This window comes from Trichosurus vulpecula, chromosome 5 (genome assembly GCF_011100635.1).
Source record: "Trichosurus vulpecula isolate mTriVul1 chromosome 5, mTriVul1.pri, whole genome shotgun sequence".
NCBI lineage: Eukaryota > Metazoa > Chordata > Mammalia > Diprotodontia > Phalangeridae > Trichosurus > Trichosurus vulpecula.
The window spans coordinates 266,799,934-266,823,136 of NC_050577.1; the positions used below are offsets into that span (position 1 = coordinate 266,799,934).

The 23,203-nt window shown below is 48.2% G+C and overlaps 3 protein-coding genes across 4 annotated transcripts; 2 read left to right on the top strand and 1 right to left on the bottom strand.

Moving 5' to 3' along the window:
- The first annotated feature begins 1,019 nt into the window (after nucleotides 1-1,019).
- Nucleotides 1,020-10,467, top strand: MMP19 (matrix metallopeptidase 19). 2 transcript variants are annotated; one of them, XM_036761861.1, is made up of 9 exons: nucleotides 1,020-1,239; nucleotides 1,630-1,718; nucleotides 3,571-3,701; nucleotides 3,904-4,119; nucleotides 7,011-7,256; nucleotides 7,584-7,724; nucleotides 8,302-8,466; nucleotides 8,854-8,981; nucleotides 9,260-10,467. In XM_036761861.1, exons 1-9 carry the CDS (start codon nucleotides 1,150-1,152, stop codon nucleotides 9,554-9,556), a joined length of 1,503 nt encoding a protein of 500 aa, XP_036617756.1. In that variant the 5' UTR covers nucleotides 1,020-1,149; the 3' UTR covers nucleotides 9,557-10,467. The 2 variants fall into 2 exon arrangements, with proteins under 2 accessions (XP_036617756.1, XP_036617757.1); XM_036761862.1 differs by having other exon boundaries at nucleotides 7,662-7,724.
- Nucleotides 10,468-11,713: 1,246 nt separating this feature from the next.
- Nucleotides 11,714-17,363, bottom strand: LOC118850500 (transmembrane protein 198-like). The gene is made up of 5 exons (XM_036759941.1): nucleotides 16,358-17,363; nucleotides 14,884-15,100; nucleotides 13,688-14,269; nucleotides 13,033-13,187; nucleotides 11,714-12,928 (listed from the first exon to the last, which is right to left on the bottom strand). Exons 2-5 carry the CDS (start codon nucleotides 15,056-15,058, stop codon nucleotides 12,791-12,793), a joined length of 1,050 nt encoding a protein of 349 aa, XP_036615836.1. The 5' UTR covers nucleotides 15,059-15,100; nucleotides 16,358-17,363; the 3' UTR covers nucleotides 11,714-12,790.
- Nucleotides 16,869-23,186, top strand: DNAJC14 (DnaJ heat shock protein family (Hsp40) member C14). Its single transcript, XM_036759940.1, has 7 exons — nucleotides 16,869-17,990; nucleotides 18,326-19,774; nucleotides 20,420-20,526; nucleotides 20,827-20,946; nucleotides 21,305-21,465; nucleotides 21,919-22,021; nucleotides 22,193-23,186. The coding sequence occupies exons 2-7, from the start codon at nucleotides 18,383-18,385 to the stop codon at nucleotides 22,416-22,418; spliced, it is 2,109 nt and encodes a 702-aa protein (XP_036615835.1). The 5' UTR covers nucleotides 16,869-17,990; nucleotides 18,326-18,382; the 3' UTR covers nucleotides 22,419-23,186.
- Nucleotides 23,187-23,203: the final 17 nt, after the last annotated feature.

The following is a 23,203-nucleotide window of genomic DNA, read 5'->3' on the forward strand; positions in this document are numbered from 1 at the left end:
ATCTCCAGTTTATCTTACATTTATCTTACTTATCAGTTGTTTGTGTGCTGTCTCCCCCATTAGACTGTGGACTTCTTGAGGTCAAAGACTATTTTTTGACTCTGTTTATACCCTCAGCACAATGCCTGGCACATATTAGGCGCTTAATAAATGTTTGCCTGATTGTCACGTGTATATATCATATTCTTCCCAATACCTTTAATTTATCCTTTACCCATCCCTCACCCCCACCTAAATATTATGAGATATAAAAGTTGACATTTTACAGTGATTTTAAGGTATACAAAGCACTCCATGTGTATTATCTCATTTAACCCTTAAAATGATCCAGAGAGGTACTGTCACTCCTGTTTTAAAGATAAGCCCTCTGAAGCTCAGAGACAATAAGTAGTTTGCCCACAGTCTCACAGCTGGTAAGTGTCAGTCTCAGGATTCAAACCCATTTTGTCCTGGCTCCAAGTTCAGGGATATTTTTGCCATACTAACCTACACCAGGTCCCAGCTAGCTAGTAGAAGTTGTAACACTAGAGAGTAAGAAAGTGACTCTGCAACACACTACAAATTTCCTGAAATCAAACACTGCAGCTACGCTGGGCCTCATAGATATTTCTCCTCTTACTGTATAGTTACCAAGGAGAGATAGAAAGTCCATTGATGCTAAAAGGTTAAATGATCTTCATGAAGATGTCCAGTAAGGACAGGTTGGGCTAGGGTTAGATGGGATCTAAGAATGACTTTGAACTCCAGACAGGCCTAATCCTGATGACCAACTCAGGCACTTCCCAGATTACCACCATCAGAACAATCTGCTCATGATCAGCTCAGATTCAGGTGTTTGGCTTCCTCTTTCTGGGCTGTATAGACGTAAGAAGTCCATAGAGAAGGCTTTTTCTGCCTAGTAGGGCAGGGGTTAAAAGAAATAGTTGCAACATATCTCCTTTCTAGACTGAGTCACCTCCCTCTGCTGCCCCCTCCCCCCCTCCATAGCCCCAGCTAAAATATTATAAAGAGGGACTAGAAGCAAAGGCGGGAGACTGAAAGTCTGGGGCCTGGGAGATCTCTCAGCCCCACATTCAGCCTATTCCCCGGGGATTTCAACTGCAGTAGACACTCTCCCTGGATTTGGTGTTCTCAGTCTGTGGTAGGATCATGAAGGGGGAACTGCTGTGGCTAGGATGTCTCCTTCCCATAATGGTGGCAGGGAGGTCTGTGAAGCCCGTGGATCAGGAGGAGGCTCTGGTGAGTATTAGTCAATGGTAGGGAGAACACTCTGGGTTTGATAGCAGGATGGGATAGCTGGCTACCTTCTTGCCAGGTATTTCCCATTTGCTATTTCATGCTTCCTTTCTAATCTAATCTTTCTAATCTTCCCTTTTCTTTCTGTTCTGTCCTCTCACTCACCCTGCTCTTCTCTCATTTCCTTCCTCTACCCCTCTGCAGTCTAGTTTTCTCTGTCCCTCCTTCTCCCTCCTCTATAGATTTTGTTTGATCCATCAGAAGATGCCTGAACCCTTGTCCCGTAAATTGCAGAGGAGGTGCTAACCACTGTTGGTGGAAGGATTTTCCTTAACTGGGAGTTCCCTATGCCAATAAAATTGCAGGTCCATTCCTTATTGCTCTCCTTCCTAGGATTACCTAATAAAGTATGGATACCTGCAGAAGCCCCTGGAGAGAATGACAGATGGTTTTGGGCCAGAAGAGGTAACAGAAGCAGTGAGGTAAGAGGTTAACACACATGGTGGTGGTGGTGGTGGGGGCAGCAAAGTAGCATGCCATGATTCTCAGCTAGAGAGCATTGAAGAATATTGGTGTTAAATATATGTGTGAATATGCATATTTATTTATATGCATCTATATGTGTACATGAGTGTGTATATATACCTACACATATATGTGTGCAGATAAATGACAGATAGATACACAGATAGGGGGAGGGGAACAATATTTATCAAGAGCTGATGTGCCAGGCATTGTGCTGAATACTTTATAAACATTATCTCATTTGATCTTCACAACAACTTGGTGAGGTACATGTGATTATTATTTCTGGTTTACTTCAGTCCCATATCATCAGAGTTTAAGTGACTGATAGGAAGGAAAGTTAAGATAGTAAGTGTCTGAGGTCAGATTTGAGCTCTGGTCTTCCTGAGAGGTGAGACAGAGAGAGAGAGAGAGAGAGAGATCCTAGATATATAGATGATCGATAATAGATGATAACAATAGATGAGAGAGATAGGTAGGGAGAGAGACAGAGAGACAGACAGATACAGAGACAGAGAGACAGATAGATACAGAGACAGAGAGAGAGATCATAGATGATAGATAATAGATGATAACAATAGATGAGAGAGAGAGATCCTAGATACATAGATGATAGATAATAGATGATAAGAATAGATGAGAAGGATAGGTAGGGGGAGAGAGAGACAGAGAGACAGAGACAGAGCCAGAGAGACAGAGAGATCATAGATGATAGATAATAGATGATAGCAACAGATGAGAGAGAGAGAGAGATCCTAGATACATAGATGATAGATAATAGATGATAAGAATAGATGAGAGGGATAGATAGGGGGGAGGGAGGGATGGAGAGAGAGAGAGAGAGAGAGAGAGAGAGAGAGAGAGAGAGAGCGCCCCAGGGAACAGCTTGAGATTTTTAAAGGTGTGGCAGTTTCCTGAATTCCTGAATACAACTCCATCTCTTCCTTTGATTCTCTTCTGGGTTTAGCAGTGCCCAAGTCCATCCATTTTCACCCAGTCCTTGCCAAGACATATTTACTCATTGGCTAATCCATAGAATCATAGAGTAGGAAGAGACTTGAGAGGAGATCCAGTCCAACCCATACCCTGAACAAGAATTGCCTCCAGAGTATGAGAGAACGGCAGCCTCTGCAACTCAGCCTCCTTCCTCATTCTTAAAAGTGAGGAAGTCCAGAACTGAAGTGCAGAGAACATGTTCTAAGGTTATCTCCAAAAGCAGCACAGTCAAGACTGGAATCCATTTCCTCTGCCTCCCATCCAACTCTTTTTAATTCTCTCTGTGCTGACTCTTCAATGACCTTCAATTACCCAGTTCCTCAGTTCCAGTTAGGCTTTGGTCTGAATTCAGTTCTGGGAGTGACCGTGAGGAGGAGAAACAGGAGGAGCAGAGATCTGAGCATGAAGAGCATGATCCAGAAAAGGATGTTAAAAGAGAATGTTGCCTGTGGCTGTCAACTCTGATGGGAGAGCCTTTAGAGGAGGGATAGTTTAGAGGAGGAGAACAAGGTGAAGGGGTTGTGGCTTTAGCGAAAAGAAAGGAGCTTAGACCTAAGGGAAAATTTTACAAAAGTCAGAGAGAGAGCTGGAAATTGAGTATATGAAAGGAGACTAAATATTTCCTTTTCTTTAAGGACACAGAAAAGACTCTCTTCCTCACCCCCAACTATGTGGACTAGAGATAAAAAAAGGGCTGCAAGGATCCTCAGACCTTCTATATCATATAACAAACGATATCTCAGGAAGCAAAGAGCACAATACCATCAACCATATCATCCTCCAATGGATTTCCTTTTTTATTTTTTATTCCAGGTCCTTCCAGGAAGCTTCAGAGCTGCCAGTCTCTGGACAGTTGGATTGGGTAACAAGGGCACGAATGGGGGAGCCCCGCTGTGGCCTGGAGGATCCCTTCAACCAGAAGACCCAAAAATATTTACTTCTAGGTGAGGGTTGAAGTTAGGAAAGGAATGTGGAAGGGAGAATGTAGAACCCTGTAAGGAACAGGGATGGGGAAAGATGGACCACTTAGCCTAAAGTGGTTATGAGTTAACACTAAGAGGAGGCAAGGGCATGGGTTTTTTTCTCTCCATCCTTGCCTGGATTGGTAAGAAAATTTGATTTCTGATTCGTATCCGACCTCCCCAGGTCGCTGGCGGAAGAGGCATCTAACATTCCGTATCTTGAATTGGCCATCCACCCTCCCAATCCACACTGCCAAGGCAGCCATTCACACTGCCTTCAGATATTGGAGCAGGGTGGCCTCCCTGAGCTTTCGAGAGGTTCAGGCAGGCTGGGCAGATATTCGTCTCTCCTTCCATGGCCGGCACAGCCCCCACTGCTCACGAGGTTTTGACGGACCTGGTAAGCCCTCGTGCCCTTGATCTTGTCCCCTCTCATCTTCAGCAGATTGCAAACTTGATTATCACCCTCCTTCTCTCTTTTTTTATTCTTTCAGTCTCTTCCTATCTATTCGTTCTTTCCCTGTCTTCAGACGTGCCCAAGTCTGTCCTTTCCTTAAAGAAAAATCTTCACTAGGCCCTGTCATCTCCTCTAAGCTATTGTCCTAAATCTACACCCTATGTCTACATTCTTTGCTTCTATTTTCTCTCCTCTCGGTCCTCAATCCTTGGTAATTTGGTCTGTGACCTTACCAGAAACTATTTTCTTTATAGTTACCAATAATAATTTATTTACCACATGTGATGGTCTTTTTTTTCATTCCTCATTTTTCTCATTCCGTCTGCTGTTGACCACCCTCTCTTCTCCGGGCTTTTGTGGCACTACCTTCCATGGCTTATTGCAGTGCCTGGCGCATAGAGGTGCTTAATAAATTCATATTCTCTGTCTCTCTATCTCTCTCCTTCTCTCTGTCTCTCTCTCTCTCCCCTTCTCTCTCTCTCCTCTCTTCTCTCTCTCTCTCTCAATCTCTCTCGCCTTCTCTCCTCTCTCTCTGTCTCTCTCCTTCTCTCTCCCTCTCCTCTCTCTTTCTCTCTTTCTGTCTCTCTCCTTCTCTCTCTCTCAATCTCTCTCTCGCCTTCTCTCCTCTCTCTGTCTCTGTCTCTCTCTCTTTCTCCATCCCTCCCTCCCTCCCTCTCTCCCCCTCCTCTCATTCTCTTCCTACCTGTCTGACTGCTCTTTCTCAGTCTTCTTGACTGGACTTAGATCACAACCCCAACTGGGGGTGTTCTAGGTTCTTTCCTAGGCTCCCTTCTCTTCTCTCTATATTCTTAGTTGGTGACCTTATCAGCCCCCGTGAATTTAATGACTCCCAGATTAATATATTCAGCTTTAGTCTCTCTCCTGAACTTCAGTCCCATATCATCAATTACCTATTGGACATTTCAAACTGGTTATCCTGGAAATATCTTACATTGAACATGTCAAAAACAAAATTCATCATCTTTCCCTGCAAACACCCCCTTCCTCCAAATTTCCAAGTTTTTGACAAATGTACCATGATAATAACAGCTAGAATTTATGCATTTTATGAATATCACCTAATTCTATCCTCATGACAATTGTGGGAGATAGGTGCTATTATTATATTCATCTTACAGGTGATGAAACTGAGGCACACAGAGGTTAAAAGGCTTGCCTGGTGTCACACAACTGAGGCTAGATTTGAACTCAGGGCTAGTCTTCCATCCATTATTCCACCTAGCTGACTCATTCTTCCAGGCTCCCAGATGTGGGAGTTTTGTTTGGCATTTTCCTCACTTTCCCTCACACTGCATATCTACTCAGTTGCCAGATCTTGCCATTTCTATCTCTACCACATCTTTCTCATCAGACCTCTCATCTTTACTTACTCAGCTACCCTCTTGGTTCAAGCCCTTATCACTTCTTACCTCAACTATTACAGCAACGTCTTAGTAGGTGTCTCTGCCATAAGGCTCTCTCCACTTAGTCTGTCCTTCACCCTCTTATATAAGTGATTTTCCTTAAGCACAGTTCTGACTATATATCCTTCTCCTACTCTGTAAATTCCATTTTAAATTCCAGGCCTTGTTATTGCCTCTAAAATAAAATATAAACTCCTTTCTTCAGGGCCTTTACAACCTGGCCTTATCTTTCCAGACTCATTGGACACTTCTCTCTGTCTCAATCTCTGTGATCCAGCCAAATGACCTTTCTGTTCCTCACACATAATGATCTTCCCAGCTTCATTCCTTTCTATTAATTGTCTCCCATGACTGAAATGCCCTCCCTCCTCACTTCTGCCTCCTAGATATCCTCTTTTTCTTCAAAACACAGCTCAAGAGCTAACTTCTATATGAAGTCCTTCTCAATTGCCCTCCCTCTCGAGCTGCCTTGTATTTAACTACTCATTTTTATTCCTATGTATTCTGTATACATATATTTCTATTTCTATCTCCTTGTTGTTATTCTGTTTTAGAATATAAGCTGTTTGCTAGTAGGGATTGTTGCATTCATTCTATTTGTATTTCCAGCACTTAGCTTAGTGCCTGGCACAGAACAGACAGTTAACAAATAACTAACTGATTTTATTAAATACCAGTCTAGTACCAGCTGTGATTGTACGCTTCTTGAGGGTAGGACTGTCTTTTGCCTCTTTTCGTATCCCCAGCACTAAGTACAGCGCCTGACACATAATAGGAGCTCAATATAAATAAGTTTACTGATTCTTCCTCAGACACAGGATAGCGTTGTGGAAAGATCACTAGATTTGGAGTTAGGAGAGCCGGGTTTGAATATTGGCTCTGCCATGTACTACCAGTTGGGACAGCTAGGTGGCGTTGTGTATCGGGAGCTGGGCCTTGAGTCAGGAAGACCTGAGTATGAATGTGACTTCAGACACTTAAGGGTTGTGTGACCCTGGACAAGTCACTCAACTTCTGTTTGCCTGTTTCATCAGCTGTGAAATCATAGCACCTACTTCATAGAGTTGTTTTGATGATCTAATGAAATATCTGAAAAGCACTTAACACAGTATTTGGCAAATAGTAGTCATTACATAAATGCTTATTCCCTACTATCTGTGTCAATTTGGACACAGTTTCTTCTATAAAATGAAGAGACTGGAAAGCCTCTGAGGCCTTTTTAAACTCCAAATTCTTTGAACCACAACTTCTTCCCAGAGGATACTTTCGAGGTTTGGGATGTGGATGGAGATCACAAAGACAAGAGAGATTCGAGGGCTAGATAAAGGATCTGGAGTAATGAGGATAAAATGACTGGAGGGCAGCTGTACATTTAACTCATCAGTTACTCAATTCCCCTTTTGTGTCCAGGGAAGGTCCTGGCCCACGCCGACATCCCTGAATCGGGCAGTGTGCACTTTGATGAATCTGAGACATGGACAGAAGGGACCAAAATGGGGGTGAATCTTCGAATCATTGCAGCCCATGAGCTTGGCCATGCGCTAGGGCTGGGCCATTCCCGATACCCACAGGCCCTTATGGCACCTGTTTATTCTGGCTTCCGGCCCCACTTCCAGCTTCACCCTGATGATGTGGCAGGGATTCAGGCCCTCTACGGTGAGTCTCTAGAAGTGAAATACCCTGGCTCCCCATCCCTTTCTTTGGTTTTAACCTCCTTCCATCTGGCTGCAGTCCTAGGCCCCATGTCCTCAATTTTCCTCACCAGGAACAGAGAGTCCTCTGGTCACTTTCTCCATTTTCTGGCACCCCAAAAGGCATCAAACTTTACTTGTTGATGCTTCTACTGGAAGTCAAAATGGATTTTCTTTATCCTTCTCCAGGCCCTCTAAGCAAGTGGTGGGGAGAGGCCTCTGGGAAGCTTTTATTTCATATGTGGTATCCTAAATGCCTTCCCCCAGGGCCTGATATGTCTTTAACTTGCAGGCAAGAGAATCCCTCCTAGTGGAGAGGAGGAAGAGGAGGTGGAGGAGGAAGGGAACGAAGTTTCTGTTGTAACCCCAGGGCCCAGACTGCCGGGAGCTGTGCCTGACCCCTGCAGTGGAGAGCTGGATGCCATGATGCTAGGTAACCTCCTCCCTTTGGGGGAAAGAGTTCTGTAAAATTCGACAGGCCATCTACCCTTAAGGACTGGAAAAGTGGGAATGACTCAGGGCTGCCATGGAAGAGAGAACTCCTTGCCTCTAGTATGAGCACATATGGAGGGGGTGGGAGAGGGAGTGTCCTGACTTGTGATTTCATCCGTGTGGAGGACTGCTGGTGTGAAAACTCCCTTTACTGCTACGGGTGTGCTCCTTAGCTATAACGTTGTCCCAGACAGTGGCTCGGGCATTGAGAAGTGAAATGACACAAAGAGTGTGTGTCTGAGGCGAGACTTGGTCTTGCCAGGCTCCAGGTCCTCCTGGCTCTGAGGCTGGCAGTCTTACCATTACCTACAGGCTGTCTCTCACATTGGACAAGTAATACACTTGTTTTGAAATAAACTTTAAATTTCAGATAGGACTTCCTCTGGGTGGGAAACCTTAGAGTGTGAGTGAAAGAGAGAGAGAGAGAGAGAGAGAGAGAGAGGGAGAGTATGTGTATGTGTGTGTGTGTCCTGGGCTTGGCTTGGCTTTTTCACTTTCACCTGTCATCCCTTCTCCAGGCCCTCATGGAAAGACATATGCCTTCAAAGGAGACTATGTATGGACAGTGACTGGCTCCAGACTGGGGCCCCTTTTCCATGTGGCGACCTTATGGAAAGGGCTCCCAGGGAACCTGGATGCTGCTGTCTACTCTCCTCGTACAAAATGGATCCATTTCTTTAAAGGTGAGGAGGGAATAGGGTGTCTTTAAAAAGAAGGGCAAAGATGGTTTAAGATGATAAAGATTTTGGGTTTTGGTTTTTCTGGGCGGGGAAGATCTGTGGTTTTCTTGGTGTAGTAAGGAACTCCCAGTATGGAAAACTCCTTCCATTGTTGCAGATTAGCACCTCATCTGTAACTTCTAGCTTGATCTTAGAGTCACCAGGGGCACTGAGAGGTTTAGTATCTTATGATCATTATGCTAGTATGTGCCAGGGGCAGGACTTGAACCCAGGCCTTCCTGACTCTAAGCCTAGCCCTGGAAAATTATAGGATAAAGGAGAAACTTTCAAAAGGAAGGGATAAAGATATACTGTAGATCTTACTTTTTCTCTCTCCACCAATCCTTTTAGGTAATATGATCTGGCGTTATATGGGCTTCAAATTGGTCCCTGGCTTCCCTAAGCGGCTAAGTCACGTGGGACCCAACTTGGATGCAGCTCTGTACTGGCCCCTCAACCAGAAAGTTTTCCTTTTCAAGGTACAAAGTCTTTAACTTTGTGAGAGTGTGAGTATCTTAAAGGGAGGGACTGTTTTTCCTTTAGGAAGTGACTTGTGTCTTGAATATAAAGGGAATTCACATTCCCTTTAGGAATGGTGATGGTGGTGAGAAAGTCTTTTTCCAATGGAAAGATGGCATCCTTAAAGAGGAAGGAAGACTTCTTAAAGGGGGGGGGAGTGGCGCTGCTGCACTGGAAGTTGAAAGCTGCATTGGCGCTGCAGGAAATCCTTAACACTTTTCTTTTCTTTTATCCCCAGGGCTCTGGGTATTGGCAGTGGGATGAGTTGGCAGTGAATGACTTCAGCCGTTACCCAAAGCCAATAGGAAAGCTGTTCACTGGGGTGCCAGATAAGCCCTCCGCGGCCTTGAGCTGGCAGGACGGCAAAGTATACTTCTTCAAGGGGAAAAAGTACTGGCGCCTGAACCAGCAGCTTCGAGTGGAGAAAGGCTTTCCCAAGGACACTTCCCAGAACTGGATGCACTGTCTCCCCCCAGCCACGGGCACTACAGCCTCAGCCACCAGCTCCACCCCAAGAACTGAACTGTCCACTTAGCCACAAAAAGGACCACATCTTTCTCAGCTCCAGATAACTCTGCTTCACTTCTTCCCACTACCACTCTTGCTCATGAATAGGAACTGGCTCTAGTCTTTAAATCCTGGGCACCCTAACCCTGAAATCTGCCCCACCCCCAAGGACAGTACCACCAGCTATGGGCAACATGCCTCTGGTCCTGGGCTCATTTCTTCACTCTTGACGGTGGCACTTTGTCCCTGGAGTAGTAACTTCCTTTGACCTAGTGCACCTAGCCCTCCTAGATGGCTACCATGCCTTCCCCACTTTGGCAGGAACATCCTTTCTTTTGTATCAAACATTGACTACTGCCTGGTCATGCACACCTTCTCCCTCCTCTTGGACAGCATCATCAACTTCGTGCCCTAAGGGAATGGCTCTATGGCCCTGAGGCCATCTCTAATTTCAACAGTTGACCGTACTACCCCTTAGAATTGGAGGGGAAGGGAGTATTTGCAAACTGGGACCAAAAAACGTTTACAGAGCTTAGTGTGGTTATCTTTATAGTTCTTGCTGTAGTCAATGCATAGCCTCAAAAAATCCAAATAGGGCATCGCTGAAAAATTGGAGTACAAGGCAAGAAATGTCACCCTTCGAAACTGAAGTTAGTCCAATATAGTGACCAAATGATGAAACAACTCTCCCTGGGAGATGTGATCTCTCTTTCACCACAGCATCTTGTGATTCTCTTATGCACTGATCATATACTAATTTATAAGTTATTGTTGTAAATGTCTTATTATTCCTACTAGATTGTAAGCCCCTGGAGGGCAAGGACCAAGTCTTATTTAAGCTTTTATCTACCCAAGCACCTAGCAGTGTACTTTTTTTTTTGGAGGAGGGAAGGCAGGGCAATTGGGGTTAAATAACTTGCCCAAGGTCACACAGCTAGTAAATGTGTCAAGTATCTTGAGGTCTCAGGTCCTCCTGACTCCAGGGCTGGTGTACTCACTGTGCCACCTAGCTGCCCCAAGCAGTGTGCTTTTCAAAGAAGAAGGGTTGGTATGTTTGTTGAACTAATGAAAGAAGGAAATCAGATCCAGCATTTATCAAACACTTGGTACCGGGCTAAAGAAAAGAGGAACCTAAGAATGGGCTATTGAAGTGAGTGAGGGGGCCCCTGAAATGAGATGCCAATCTCAAGTGTAAGGAAGCTAGGATCTACTCTCTTCATCCCAGAAGACCCAAGATAAAGTTGGATAACGGAATGGTCTTCAGGAGGACCAAATTTGTCAGTCTGATTCTAATGATTAGTTTCAGATATCTAGAAGGATATGGATGGCACTTTATAAGACTAGCCTAGCTTGATGAAAACGTCACTTAAGAGCATGAATTCTTTGCACTGTTTCAATGTTCACCAAGCAACCTTTGGATCTCAATAATTTGGTTTTCAAGTGAGAATTCCTGTGATTGGCAGGCACTGGTTATCTAGTTGGATATATTTCCTTTTGCCAACAAATAAATTGGCATCCATGTTAGTAATTGGGGTCACTTGTGATTTCTGCTCAAATGGACTAATTTCTTAGACCCCATCACTTCTGGGGGATATTTTTTTTAGCCAATAATATTATTACTAAATATTTTTAAGGATATTGAGCATATGTTTTCAAATTTTGTTTTAAGGAGGTTTTTTTGAGTTTTTTTTCATAAGAATTTTATAGGGGTTAGGTGGGGAGGGGAATTATTTAAAGAATGAAAAGTGGAAACATCCATTAAGCAAAAATCTGAAAACTTATCTCAGCAAAAATGGTAAGTCTACTGAACTGGAATTCGAGTCTGCAGAGCTGAGGATCAGAACACAGGACCCTAACTTTCCTACAAGTCTTCAAAGGCATGTTGGTGTAGTGGAGGCCTAGCCTTGGCCCAGAATCCTGCCTGGTCTTACCTCAGACACATACTAACAGTGTGAGCCTAGGCATTTCACTTGCCCGGTGAATTCCCCTGGTAACTCTGACTTTCCATAGGCGAGTTGCTCATCCGCATTAATGGGAGGAATTCCCTAACAAACAAAATCTCTGGGCTCCAGGTAGCAATTGTGCCTTGTGCATAACTGACGTTTGGTAAACCTTTGTTGAATTGGATTGGAAATGATTCCATCAAAAGGAAAAAGAGGAAGGAGGGAAAGTCTGGAGCACTTGGTTTAATTTTCAAAGCCATTTTATTTACATACCATCAATATCTCCCCTCCCTCTGCCTTGGTATCCATTTGTATTCCTTTACTCCAGTGGGGGGAGTTTATGGACTCTGGAGTAGGGCTGGGGGATATTAGGCCAGGGTTAGCAGCTGGAGTGGAGGCGCAGTTAGAATGTTAGTGTCTTACAGGGCTGAGAGGCAGGGAAGGTGCTGGCATCTGTCTGTCTAACATCCTGCCACCCTTATACCCCCTGTAGCTCTCCCCAGAGCTGCCCTCTTCTCTTCACCACAAGGAGCCAGCAAGGGGCAGGGGTCTGAGTGGACTCTGCCCCAGCATACACCACAACCCTGAGAGGAGGGAAAGGGGAAAGCACCAGGGAGGACAGAGCTCCCAAATGAGGTAGGAATGGGGCTCAGGCACTGGAGGTGTGTGGGAAAAAGGAATATTGACTGTCATAACCCATTCCCTTCATTAACCTGAGACATGAGGAGTCAGGGGGACCCAAAAGAGATCCTTCCCTTTCTTCCCAGAAAGGAGTCATATCTGTCTTTAGAAATTCCCTGCTTTTTTGTAGGATCTTCAAAAATCCTAACCCCATTTTCCCATTTTGTGGTACAGGATGTGGGTGGTACAAAAGGAGGTCATGTTGTAGAAGGGAGAAGAGTCCTTCCAGGCTTGGGGTCATGTTGGTTGGGCAGTAGTGCTGAGTTTCAGGGGTGACAGAGAATTCCAGGAATATAAAGGCTATCTCCGTAGTTTGAGCAGAGGTGAAAATTCAGTTCTTCCACCCCCTTCCTCCTTCAATCTCCCTCCAGCTGTCCCCAGCTCCACCCTGGCACATTCTCCCTCAGGGTTGGGCTAGACCACATTTCAGGCCCTCTCCCTTCCACAGCCAGTCTAACAGCTGGGGAGGAGAAAAGTGAATGTGTGTTTCTGTCTATGGTTATCAGTGGAAAATTCTACCTCTTCTGCCCAAGCATTGCCCACCTGGAGCTCTGACCCTTCTGTCTAAGGCACAAGTGTGTGTGTGTGTGTGTGTGTGTGTGTGTGTGTGTGTGTGTGTTTTGCACATGTACAGAGGCTCAGGTTTGGTTGGAGCGAGGGGGTGTGGTGAGGGGCGAGGTGGAACCACAATCAGAGTCTAGGTCCAGGATGGCATGATGGGGAGTACCCATAGTGCTTGGCCCCAGCTGTCGGTCACGGAGACTCTGGAGATAACTCTGTAGGGTAAGACCAGGAAGAAGAGGAAAGGAGGGGAGAGAAAGGCCGGGGTCAGAGGTCCTGGCTCTCCCTATTTCTCCTCTCACCCTCCCTGCCCACTTACTGGTGCCAGGCTGTCAGCTGGGCTCCGGGCTCGGGGTGGGAGCTGGCGACGGTAGCTTCCCTCACTGGCTGCTACCCCAGAATTCTGCTGCCACTTGGCCTCCTGCTGGCGGATCCTAAGCAGCTGGAGGCCCTTCAGTCGATGGCTCAAAACCCCTTTGGAGGAAGTGGGGACTAAGTTGGGACCTTCTCAAAGTCTACCCCAAACCCGACCCCCAGCAGTTGAAAGATTCCCACTTCATACCCATTTAACCTACATGCTTCAGTTAGCCCCAGGATAAAACTACCCCTAGAGATTTCCTTTCTTCCTTCTAGATTTCTCCCCTATGTTTTCTCTTCTCTGTAATCTTCCTTTACTTCCTATGAAGTCTTCTCGCATAGGATAATCCCTTAATAGTGACACCCCTACCTATATCTCTCTCCTGAAGTCCTAAGGCTGAGGACCTCTATCCTGGCAAATTCGAGGATACCCTCCATTTTGTTCTCTGGTGTTCCTTGCAAGCTGTCTCCACCAGGTTGGAGAGTCCCATGTACCCTTCCCAAGTATATGTATTTCTTTCTTCCCTCCCCCCAAACCAGACATTTGAGATCAGGAATGATGTAGGGGATGAGAATAGGGAGAAATATGGGGTGTCAGTATCAAGGTTTTAACTTACCATCATCATGGCCTCTGTGTCCCTCAGCTGTGAGTCTCCACTGAGCAAGGGCCCCAAGTGCCCCCAGGGCAGGCCAGGCACCCAGCAGGGCCCAGCTGTACCAGCAGAGTGGAGGTAGGGCAGGCAACGCCTGAAGCCGCTGGCCCAGACGCCCTCCTAATGCCAACCCCTCCAAGAAGTAGTCTGCACAGCCCACCAGTACGGCTGCCCCCAGCAGGGCTGTGCCTAACATGGTGAAAGGTCGGGGCCAGCGTAGGGTAAGTAAGGCACCTAGAAGTGCCAGTCCCACCAGGCCCCCTGTTGGCACCCAGGCTGAGGGTGGTTGGTAGATGGGTTCAGTGCCTAGTAGGGCACCTGCCCCCAGGGTCAGGCCAAGCAAGAGGCCAGTCAGGAAGAGCCCCACGCTTCGGACCAGCATTGTGACCAGTCCACAGAGGAGGCCAATGCCAAGCGCAATGCCTGCGCTCACCTCCAGGCTCAGTTGAGTCTCCAACACCCGTTCCTTGTGGCACAGCAAGAAGATTACCAGGGCTCCCGAAAGCAGCCCAGACAGGAACATCACTGCCTTGAAGCATCGGTAGCCTGTGATGGGGTGGAGAGGTGGGCACCAGATATCAGGGAAACAGTCCAAGGTGCTGGGCACTAAGAGGTTGAGAGAGGGATGACAGAAGGAAGGAATAGGAGGCATTCCAGGGATGAATGCTGTAAAGAGGAGACATTATGAGAGACTTGGAGGCACAGGGGTGGGGGGGACAAGAAGAAGGGAGGGCTTAGAGGAAAGGCTCAGGCATTGGGGAGTGGAGTATTGGGTAGAAGGGACAAACAATGGGATGGGAATCTTGTTGAGGAGAGTGGGCACAAAAGGGGAAGGGTCGGGGAGGTAGCAGAATGGTTTGGAAAGAGGGCATCCTGTCCTAGAAGACGGTAAGGGAATTCAGTTTAGTGGGGAACAGTGATAAGGGAAGACAAGATAGAAAAAGCAGACAATAGTCAGAAGGACAAGAAATACTGGGATAGGCAAAAGAAAGCTGTCTGGGAAGCAGAAAAGTAGGTGTGGGGTGTTACTATGTATGAGAGAAGATGTTGTGAGTTATGATTAGTATATTAGTATGGTTCTGAAAGACAAAGAGGCCAAGAGACTGTGGCAGTTGCCCACCCAGAATCCCAGGCCTTGGCCTTGCCCCTATCTTCCTCACCAAAGCAGCAGTAGATGACTCCAAAGAAACAGCAGAGGGCACAGGCCAGGGCAGGCACCAGCTCAGGGTTGTCCTGTGGCTCCAAGACACATTGTGGTTCAGGAGGCTCTGGCAGTTGCTGATTAAAGAGCCTGGGGTCAGAGGTCACAGTCAAGAGGGGCGGTGCATGATCCATGGCCAAGGTGACCACAGTGAGAACTGGACCAGTTCTGTTTATCTGCAAAAGTTTGAGGGGGTTGGGCAACTTGTAAGTAGGAGCAGGATCTGCTCAGAGACTCATGAGTCCTGTGAGAATCCCCAGGGTGGACATCAGAAGTCATAAAGGTGACCTTCTTGGCAACTCAGAGGGCCTTGTGGGTTGTCTTGATATTATCACTCATCAACCCAGTCCTCTGGAATGAGGATGCCAATTTTGCTGGGAATATTCTAATGAATAACAGAACAAAAAACATAATGAGGTAGTGTGTATAAATTAGCATCAGATTTGGAGACCGGGCTTCTGGACTTGAATTCGTCTTTTGCAACAGTGAAACGAAATCCTGCAGTAACCTTGATCAAATCACTTAACTTCTGTAGAACTTAGTAAATTCTTCTGTAAATTGATGGGGGTGGCCTCGATCCTACTAGGCAAGTTCTGGACAATCTGGGAGGGACTGATGGATGATAGGGTAAAATTAGACCCTAGGTCTTTCTTGAGGGGTGGGGTGGAGGTGGGAATACAAAGGCCAGGAATGCTGGTTGGGGGGAGGCATTAAAAGCTTTGGATTACAGTTTGGGGTTCGAGGAGCAGGTTCTGGAAGATAGAGCCAATCTGCGCTGGGACTCAGAGCTTCCAACCCTGCACAATATAGAAAGGTTGGAGGTGGAATAAAGAAAAATGATTCATGGAGGAGAGCGAGTCTAGGCATCTTTATAGTAATTGAATAAAGAGAAAAAAGTTGATAAAGGAACAAAAAGAAAAAAGTGATAAAAGAGAAATAAAAGAGGGAGACCCAGGGAGGTACCCCAAGAAAGAGGCATAGAAAGTCTTACTAGAGCTACAGACCTTAAAGCTTTTTGGAACCTTGCCTAGGGTCAGATCCTGGGACAGAGAACAGTGCAGTTGGTCTAAACTCCTTCAATCTCCTTGTTCCTGTCTGAGTGGGCACCCTGCCCACTGGCACCCCATGTCTTAGCACAAATCCCCTCTCGAACAAAGTCAGGATGGCATCCCCTCTCCCCCCTTTGCCAGTACATTATACAGGTTGGTAGAACCAATGAGTGCCTTGAACAAGGGATATAGTTCAAGGCAGCTTTGCATTTGGGTGGCACTGGGACTGGGAAAAGTATATTGCTTCCTTGCATTTGGTCATCAAAGTACTCAGCGAGCTGCAAAAATCAGAGCCTCCAGCGCCTGCTTCCCCACCCCATCCCCCTTCTGATGTCTGGGACTTCCACCCTAGGACAGGATGGGGAGGGGGCAGAAACTACTCACCACCCTGCTTGGAGCCCGGGGGCACTTTCCTAGACTCCCAGTGGCATCTCGGCCCGGAGTCGGACGCCCACGGGTTGTGGGAGGTGGGGGAAATCGTTCCTTTGGTAGCTCTCAAAACTCTTGCGAACAGCGCAACCCAAGCCCAGGCAACTCAATGCAACCAGCTGGGGGGCGGGGAGGGGGGGGGGAGGGAGGAAGGAAACTGGGAACTGGGGGTGGGGGAGGGGGATGGAGTGAGTGTAAGGGGGGCTGACATCATGGGGCGGGCCTAGCCAACCCCACCTCGGGGGTGGGGGCGGGAAACAAGGATCTCATTCCCCTAGCTGGAGTCCCAAGACCCGCAATCTTGTCTAAGAGGTGTTTAGAGGGGAGGGTATCATGACGCTCTTGGGCAAGGGACTCCAAATACTTAGAGGGCTACTCCTCTGCTTCCAGATCAGCCCCTGAAATTTCCACTGGGGTCCCAGCGCCCCCCAACTCCGGTTTGGTTTCTTCCACTTTCCAGAGAATTGGAGTATTGTCTCCTGGAGAAAAGGGGTCGGCATCCTGGACCCCGGGCAGTAGTCAGGGGGTTCGGGGCGCCGACGGGGAGAGAGGCGGAGACTGGGGTATCTGGAAGTTCTTGGGAGAAAGACTCAGACTGGGGAGAGAAATCTCGGAAGGGGAAGGGCGAGAAGTCTTCCTTTCCGTGGGGCTCGAGAGGGATTTCAGCCTCCGGACCACACTAGCAAGTTATGCAAACCAGATGCAAAGCTGGGGTCCCCCGGCTCCGGTACTGAGCGCTGCCCTCCGCTCTGGGAACGTGCCCTCCCCCGGCCGCTCCGCGAGTTCTCTGTCCTTCCGGTCCCTGCCTCCTCCTTGGTGGCCGGGCCAGAAGGCCGAGCCAGGAGCGGCGCGGGGAGGACAGCGGGAGCCAGAGCCGGAGTGGGAGCCAGAGCCACGCTGGGCGGCCTAGCTCGGCTCGCCAGCTTCCCCCCCGCCGCGTCACACAGGCCCCGCCTGATTCGGGCGCTGGGGAGGCTCGAGGGCTACGGGGGAGGGAGGAGCAGAATTGGGGACAGGAGGGCGGTGGAGGGTGGGCCAGGGGTGGTCTCTCCGCCCATTTTCGTTGGAACACAAAGAAGTCTCTGTCCTACTTGGCCGCGGTCTCGGGGCGGGGAATGGGAGAAAGTGAGCAGGGCTGGGATACTCCTTCATCTGGTCTCGAGGGGAAACTGAGGCACAGGGGGGCGGGGCTCTTGCCGTGCCTCCCAGTCTTTTTGCAGATTCGGAGATCGCTGCTCTGCTTTCCACGGGGTTGCGTGTAGCACCCCCCCGCCCCCTCTTCCCCAGGACCGTGTTGGGCTCTAAGTGCCAGATTGCCGCCCCAGCGAACGCGGGCCCTTTAAGGGGTGGGACCTCTTGCCATTGAGGACCTCCTTCCACTGGATCGGACACGCGCGTGCCCCGGGTCAACCGCTGTTGTTCCTCCCTTCCGCGCCGACCCCGGAAGTGAAAGTCTGCGGAGTTCGGCAGCAGTGGGGACGGAAGGCGGAAGCGGAGCGTGAGCGGGAGGCCGAGCCGGGGGAGCGGCTCTCGTAGCTCCCCCGGGCTCTGGACCTCGCAGGAAGGAGAGCTTTGCTGCCGCTGCCTGGTTTGTCTCTCTTCGCCTTCCCAGCTCCTTTCGCCCCCGCGCCGGGCCCAGCCTCGGCTTCAGGGGCTCCTTCCCCCCGCCTCCGCCCCGCCCCTTTCCTCTCTTCCCCTCTCCTCCCGCAGCTTCCCTGTTTCCCCGCCCTAACCCGTTAGGGGCTCTTTCTCTCTGCTGGCTCCTCTCCTTCCTGGCGAATTTGGGGCTCTGCTCCTCTGGTTTGCCGGAGGGCTCCGTGATGTGGGACGGAGGGGACGGTTGCGGTTCCTGCTCTTTGACTAGTAGGTCTGAGCCGGGAGTAGGGAGAAGCCTCTCAATTTGACGCCTCCCTTTTGTTGCAGGCACCCGAAGTCATCATGATGGCTGTGACCTAAATTCCTTCAGGAAGCCCCGGGGTCATGGCCCAGCAGCACCCCGGGGAAAGGAAGCTGTACAGGGCACCCCACAGTGGCTCTTCAATTTGGACTTCAGGGCCCACTGTGGGCCCTGACAAACTTTCATTCTCAGGATTTGGGGATTCGGTGGAGGCTGCACCCAATGGTACCTATTGCCTTACAAGACTTCCTTGTTCCACAAATACACCACCCCAGAGCCCCACCCCCCAATCAGATACAAGCCAAGGTGCTCCAAGAGACCCCGGACCCTTCGGGGAGGGAGAAGATCTTGATCAGACTGAAGCATCTTCAGACGAGGAAACAGGAGTGGACAAGGAGCTTTCTCGGGAAAATGGGGCTGGGGACCTGGAGGACAGAGACTCTTCCATCCCAACTGTACCATCAGTCTGTAACTGTCAAGGAGCTCCCAGTGTTCCTGAGGGGCCTTTCTCTGAGGGAGGAGATGGCTCATTTAGTAATTTTTGCACCTGCTGTACCTCCTCAGCCCTGGGAGAAGAGGAAGATGATGAAGGGCCTTCCAGGGTTCCCAATGACCCTTCTCCTATGCCCAGTGGAAAGAAGCCTCCACCCAGGAGGCAGAGGTATCGCCTGCTAACCAAAGAGGAGCCTAGGGAGGGTGGTCGCAGGGACCCTCGGCCCTCTGGTCGGCACCGGCCTGGCCGGAAACGGAGCCAGGCAGACCGGCGTCGCTGTTTGGTGGTATGGGGGTCCGAGGAACTGTATCGACTTGGACAGAAGGGGTTCTGGTGGCTGATTGAGTTGTTGGTGTTAGTGGGGGAGTATGTGGAAACTGGTGGGCACCTTATCTATTCTTGTGGACAGCTGAAAGGCAGTGATCTGGACCTGCTTCGAGTATGGGTGGGAGGCTGGGTTGGGCAGTTGGGGAGCTGGGCTCAGATGGGGTTCCTGTGTCTATGCCGGACACTTTGCTCTGGGGCAGGGTTTTTTTCCCACTTGCTACGACTGCTGTGTGCTGTGCTACTCTTGGTCCTGGCCTTGCTGTTGGGCTGTCTTCAGCTGACCTGGAGAGTCTTGATGTACATGGGAGACCGATTGGGCTGGCGGACTCAGGCCACCTGGCTCTTCTCCAGGCTGGATTCACCTGCTGTGCACCGATGTTGGACTCATCTCAAAGAGAGCAGGACATGGCAGCAGTTGGTGGGGCTAGTGCAGAGGGGTTGGCTGGAGGTACCCTGGGTCAAGCAGAGGACCAACAGGCAAGGGGATGGGCCAGCATCTAGTGGGCGATACTACCAACCTGGAGAGGAGGTGTCTCGACTCTTGGCTATGGCTGGGATCCCAGAAGATGAACTGAATCCCTTCCAGGTGCTAGGGGTAGAAGCCACAGCATCGGATATGGAACTGAAGAAGGCATATAGGCAGCTGGCAGTGATGGTAACTCCTTTGTTCCCTGCCCCATATTAGCTGTTTTCTCCTGAGAAGAGAGGAGTGTGTGTGTGTGTGTGTGTGTGTGTGTAAAATTTCAAGGCAGAAAGCTGAAGGAGCAGCCCAATTCTAGGTAACTCTTCATTATTCCCCCAATCTGTGGTTTGGTCTCTTGTTTTACTAATATTTAAGAAGTCATTCAGCCACATTACCAATGACCTGGGGGGGGGGGTCATGTGTGGGAGACAGCAACGCTGTTGGGAGCCTAGTCTAGTTTGCATTTTCAGTGGGATATGAAAATAATTTGGAAAGGAGAATAATTTTAATGGTGGGAAAAGGGAGGTGCAAAAAGGATTGAGCTTAAAGAAGAAGAGACTAAAGAATAGGTAAGTAGGAATTTTCTAAAGAGCTATCAAATGGAGGAAGATGGTCAGTGGTTTTCTTTTTCCAATAGGACAGAAAGAAAAACTATTTAAGGAAGCATTTTACTTAGACATGAGAACTTTTCACTTATCTTGAGTTATGAGAGAGGATTAGGTAGATGAACTAGAGTTGAAACGTATTTGGGAAATTAGTGTGTGTGGGTTTTTTTAATCTTTTGGTATGGGTTTGTTTTGGCATTGAGAAAGGAATTTGACTTTTCACTCTTTGTAGGTTCATCCTGACAAGAACCACCACCCTAGGGCTGAGGAGGCCTTCAAGGTGTTGCGAGCTGCCTGGGATATTGTCAGTAACCCTGAGAGACGGAAGGAATATGAGATGTGAGAAATAGAAGAAAAATGCTATGTGAGGGTGGAATGTGTGAGAGGCAATGAGGGCCCTTGTGGCTGGGGGGTGGGGGTGGGGTGGGGCAGTAGGATGTTGCTCGGCTTCTGTTGCTGGCCAGCGAGAAGTGTGGTAGATCTAGAGCTGGAAGGGATTCCCAGAGGCTCTCTAGTCTAATCTCCTTATTTTAAGATGAGGAAAAATGGGGTCAAAAGATGTTAAATGACTGGTTACCCGAGGATTTACTTATTTTTCCCCTAGTGCTCTGTGGCTAACATCATCTCTTTTACCCCCAGGAAACGGATGGCAGAGAGTGAGCTGAGCAGGTCAGTGAATGAATTTCTGTCCAAGCTGCAGGATGAACTCAAGGAGGCCATGAATACTATGATGTGCAGCAGGTGTCAGGGGAAGCACAGGTGAAAAACATGGGGTGTGGTGGTGGTGGGGACGATGTCAGAAATGGAAGGACATCATAGCTTAGAGCTAGGACAGTTGAAGTGTCTTTTCATTTCCCTATAAAGCTTTTAATGGGTTTTTGTAAGGATTTAGAGTTGGTAGTTGTGAACCAAAGATTAAAAAAACCTTGGGATCGGGGACGTGGTTCAAGACGTAGTTGAGCAAAGGGAGAATAATAATTTAATATTAAGTAGAAAGGACAGGGTCCTCCTGGACATGTGTAACAAGTGGTGCCATCAGCACAAGTAATTTGTTAAAGTCAAGATAATGCCTTGGCTGCACTTAGGACTAATGTGAAATTTTTGTGTTGGGGGACAGGAGGTTTGAAATGGATCGAGAGTCTCAATATGCTCGATACTGTGCTGAGTGCAACAAGATGCATCCTGCTGAGGAAGGTGACTTCTGGGCAGAGTCAAGCATGTTGGGCCTCAAGATCACTTATTTTGCCATGATGGATGGAAAAGTATATGACATCACAGGTATACTCCAATCCTACCTCAGAGTAGGCTAGAATGTGGGTAACAGAAGGGCAGAATGTTTAGTTGTCTGCAATGCTAGATAACATGGAAGTTAGTCTTGGGAGAGCAGCTAGGGGGTGTAGTGGAGAGAGTGTCAGGCCTGGATTTAGGAAGACTCATCTTTGTGAGTTCAAATCCAGCCTCAGACACTAGCCGTGTGACCCTGTGCAAGTCACTTAACTGTGTTTGCCTCAGTTTCATCATCTGCAAAGTGAGCTGGAGAAGAAAATGGCAAACCACTCTAGTATCTCTGCCAAGAAAACTCCAGATGGGGCCATGAAAAGTTGGACACACCTGAAATTACTGAACAACAGTCCTGGGAAGGTCCTGGACATATGCCTACATAAAATGGAGTTAGGATATTCATTTGGGTTGAGTCCTGTTGCTTTATCTGACTCCCACTTATGTTTGCAGAATGGGCTGGGTGCCAGCGTGTGGGAATTTCCCCGGATACCCACAGAGTCCCCTATCACATCTCTTTTGGGTCCCGGGTTCCTGGTCCTGGTGGGCGGCAGAGGTAGGTAGTGTTTTTTTCTTGCCCGTTGTTTCAAAGAACTAACTGTACAGAATAGTTTAGTTTCCCAGTGTATCCTGGCCACTGACTTAGTACTTTTTCCTTAATAAGTAAAGCATCCATGTATCTTTAGGAGTGTTCATCTCCTGATTGCAATTATTTGTTTTCCTGTAGAGCTACTACAGATGCCCCTCCAGCTTCAGTTGCTGACCTTCAGGATTTCTTCAGCCGGATCTTTCAGGTTCCCCCAGGCCAGATGCCCAATGGAAATTTCTTTGCAGCTTCCCAGCCTGGCTCTGGGGCCACCCCACCCTCCAGGCCAGACAATTCCGCAGTACCCAAAGGTTCAGAAGCCAAACCGAAGCGGCGGAAAAAAGTGAGGAGGCCCTTCCAGCGCTGATGCCCTGTCTCTTCCTCTTCTCCACCCTCCCCAGCTCAGTGTCAGGGAGTCATAAGGGCTGTGTACAGCATAGGATGGAATTTTTTTTTTTAATTTTCAATATTTAAAAAGTTTCAAGCATTACTTGTTCACTCAGTGACTTGTGGGAAGCCACTGAATCCCCACTCTGGGAACTAAGAACTGAACCTTGTTTGATGACAATACCAAAGAAATAGTGGGGTGGTTGGCAGGAAGGGCCCTGTGCCTAGACCATGGCTAGGATTGGGATTGATGAGCATTTTGTGGGAAACAAACTCTTCAGGGTTGGGGGGGGGCTTTTATATTGTCCCTCCTTCTGAAGGCCAGGGTGATATTCTATTGTTAACTTGGGCCTTTGTTTCTGGGCCCTCTCCTCTATCATCCACATTAGGAGACAAAGCAGAGGAGGCAAGTAGCCCTTACATTCAGGGGTGGGTAAAAGCCCAGGACCATTCAGGGAATGGGAATGCTGCCTCTTTCTGTTCTGTGGTACCTACCTAACCTCAGGGTTGTTTCTGCAAGAATGGCTGATTTGAAAATTTTTTTTTTAAAGCAGACTCAAGTCCCCATGCCCTTGCTGGGTAGGAGGCAGAAAAAGCAAGTTTGGTGGTAGCGGTGGTGGGGGGTTGTCCCCAGCTATCCCTATGTAATCAAAGGGTTTTTTTTAAGTTTGTTCATATTTGTATGTACATATCTATTTAAAGCCAGGGGATTTACCTTTCTATAAATATAACTGGCAAGCTATGCCTACCTCGTGTGTGCGCCCA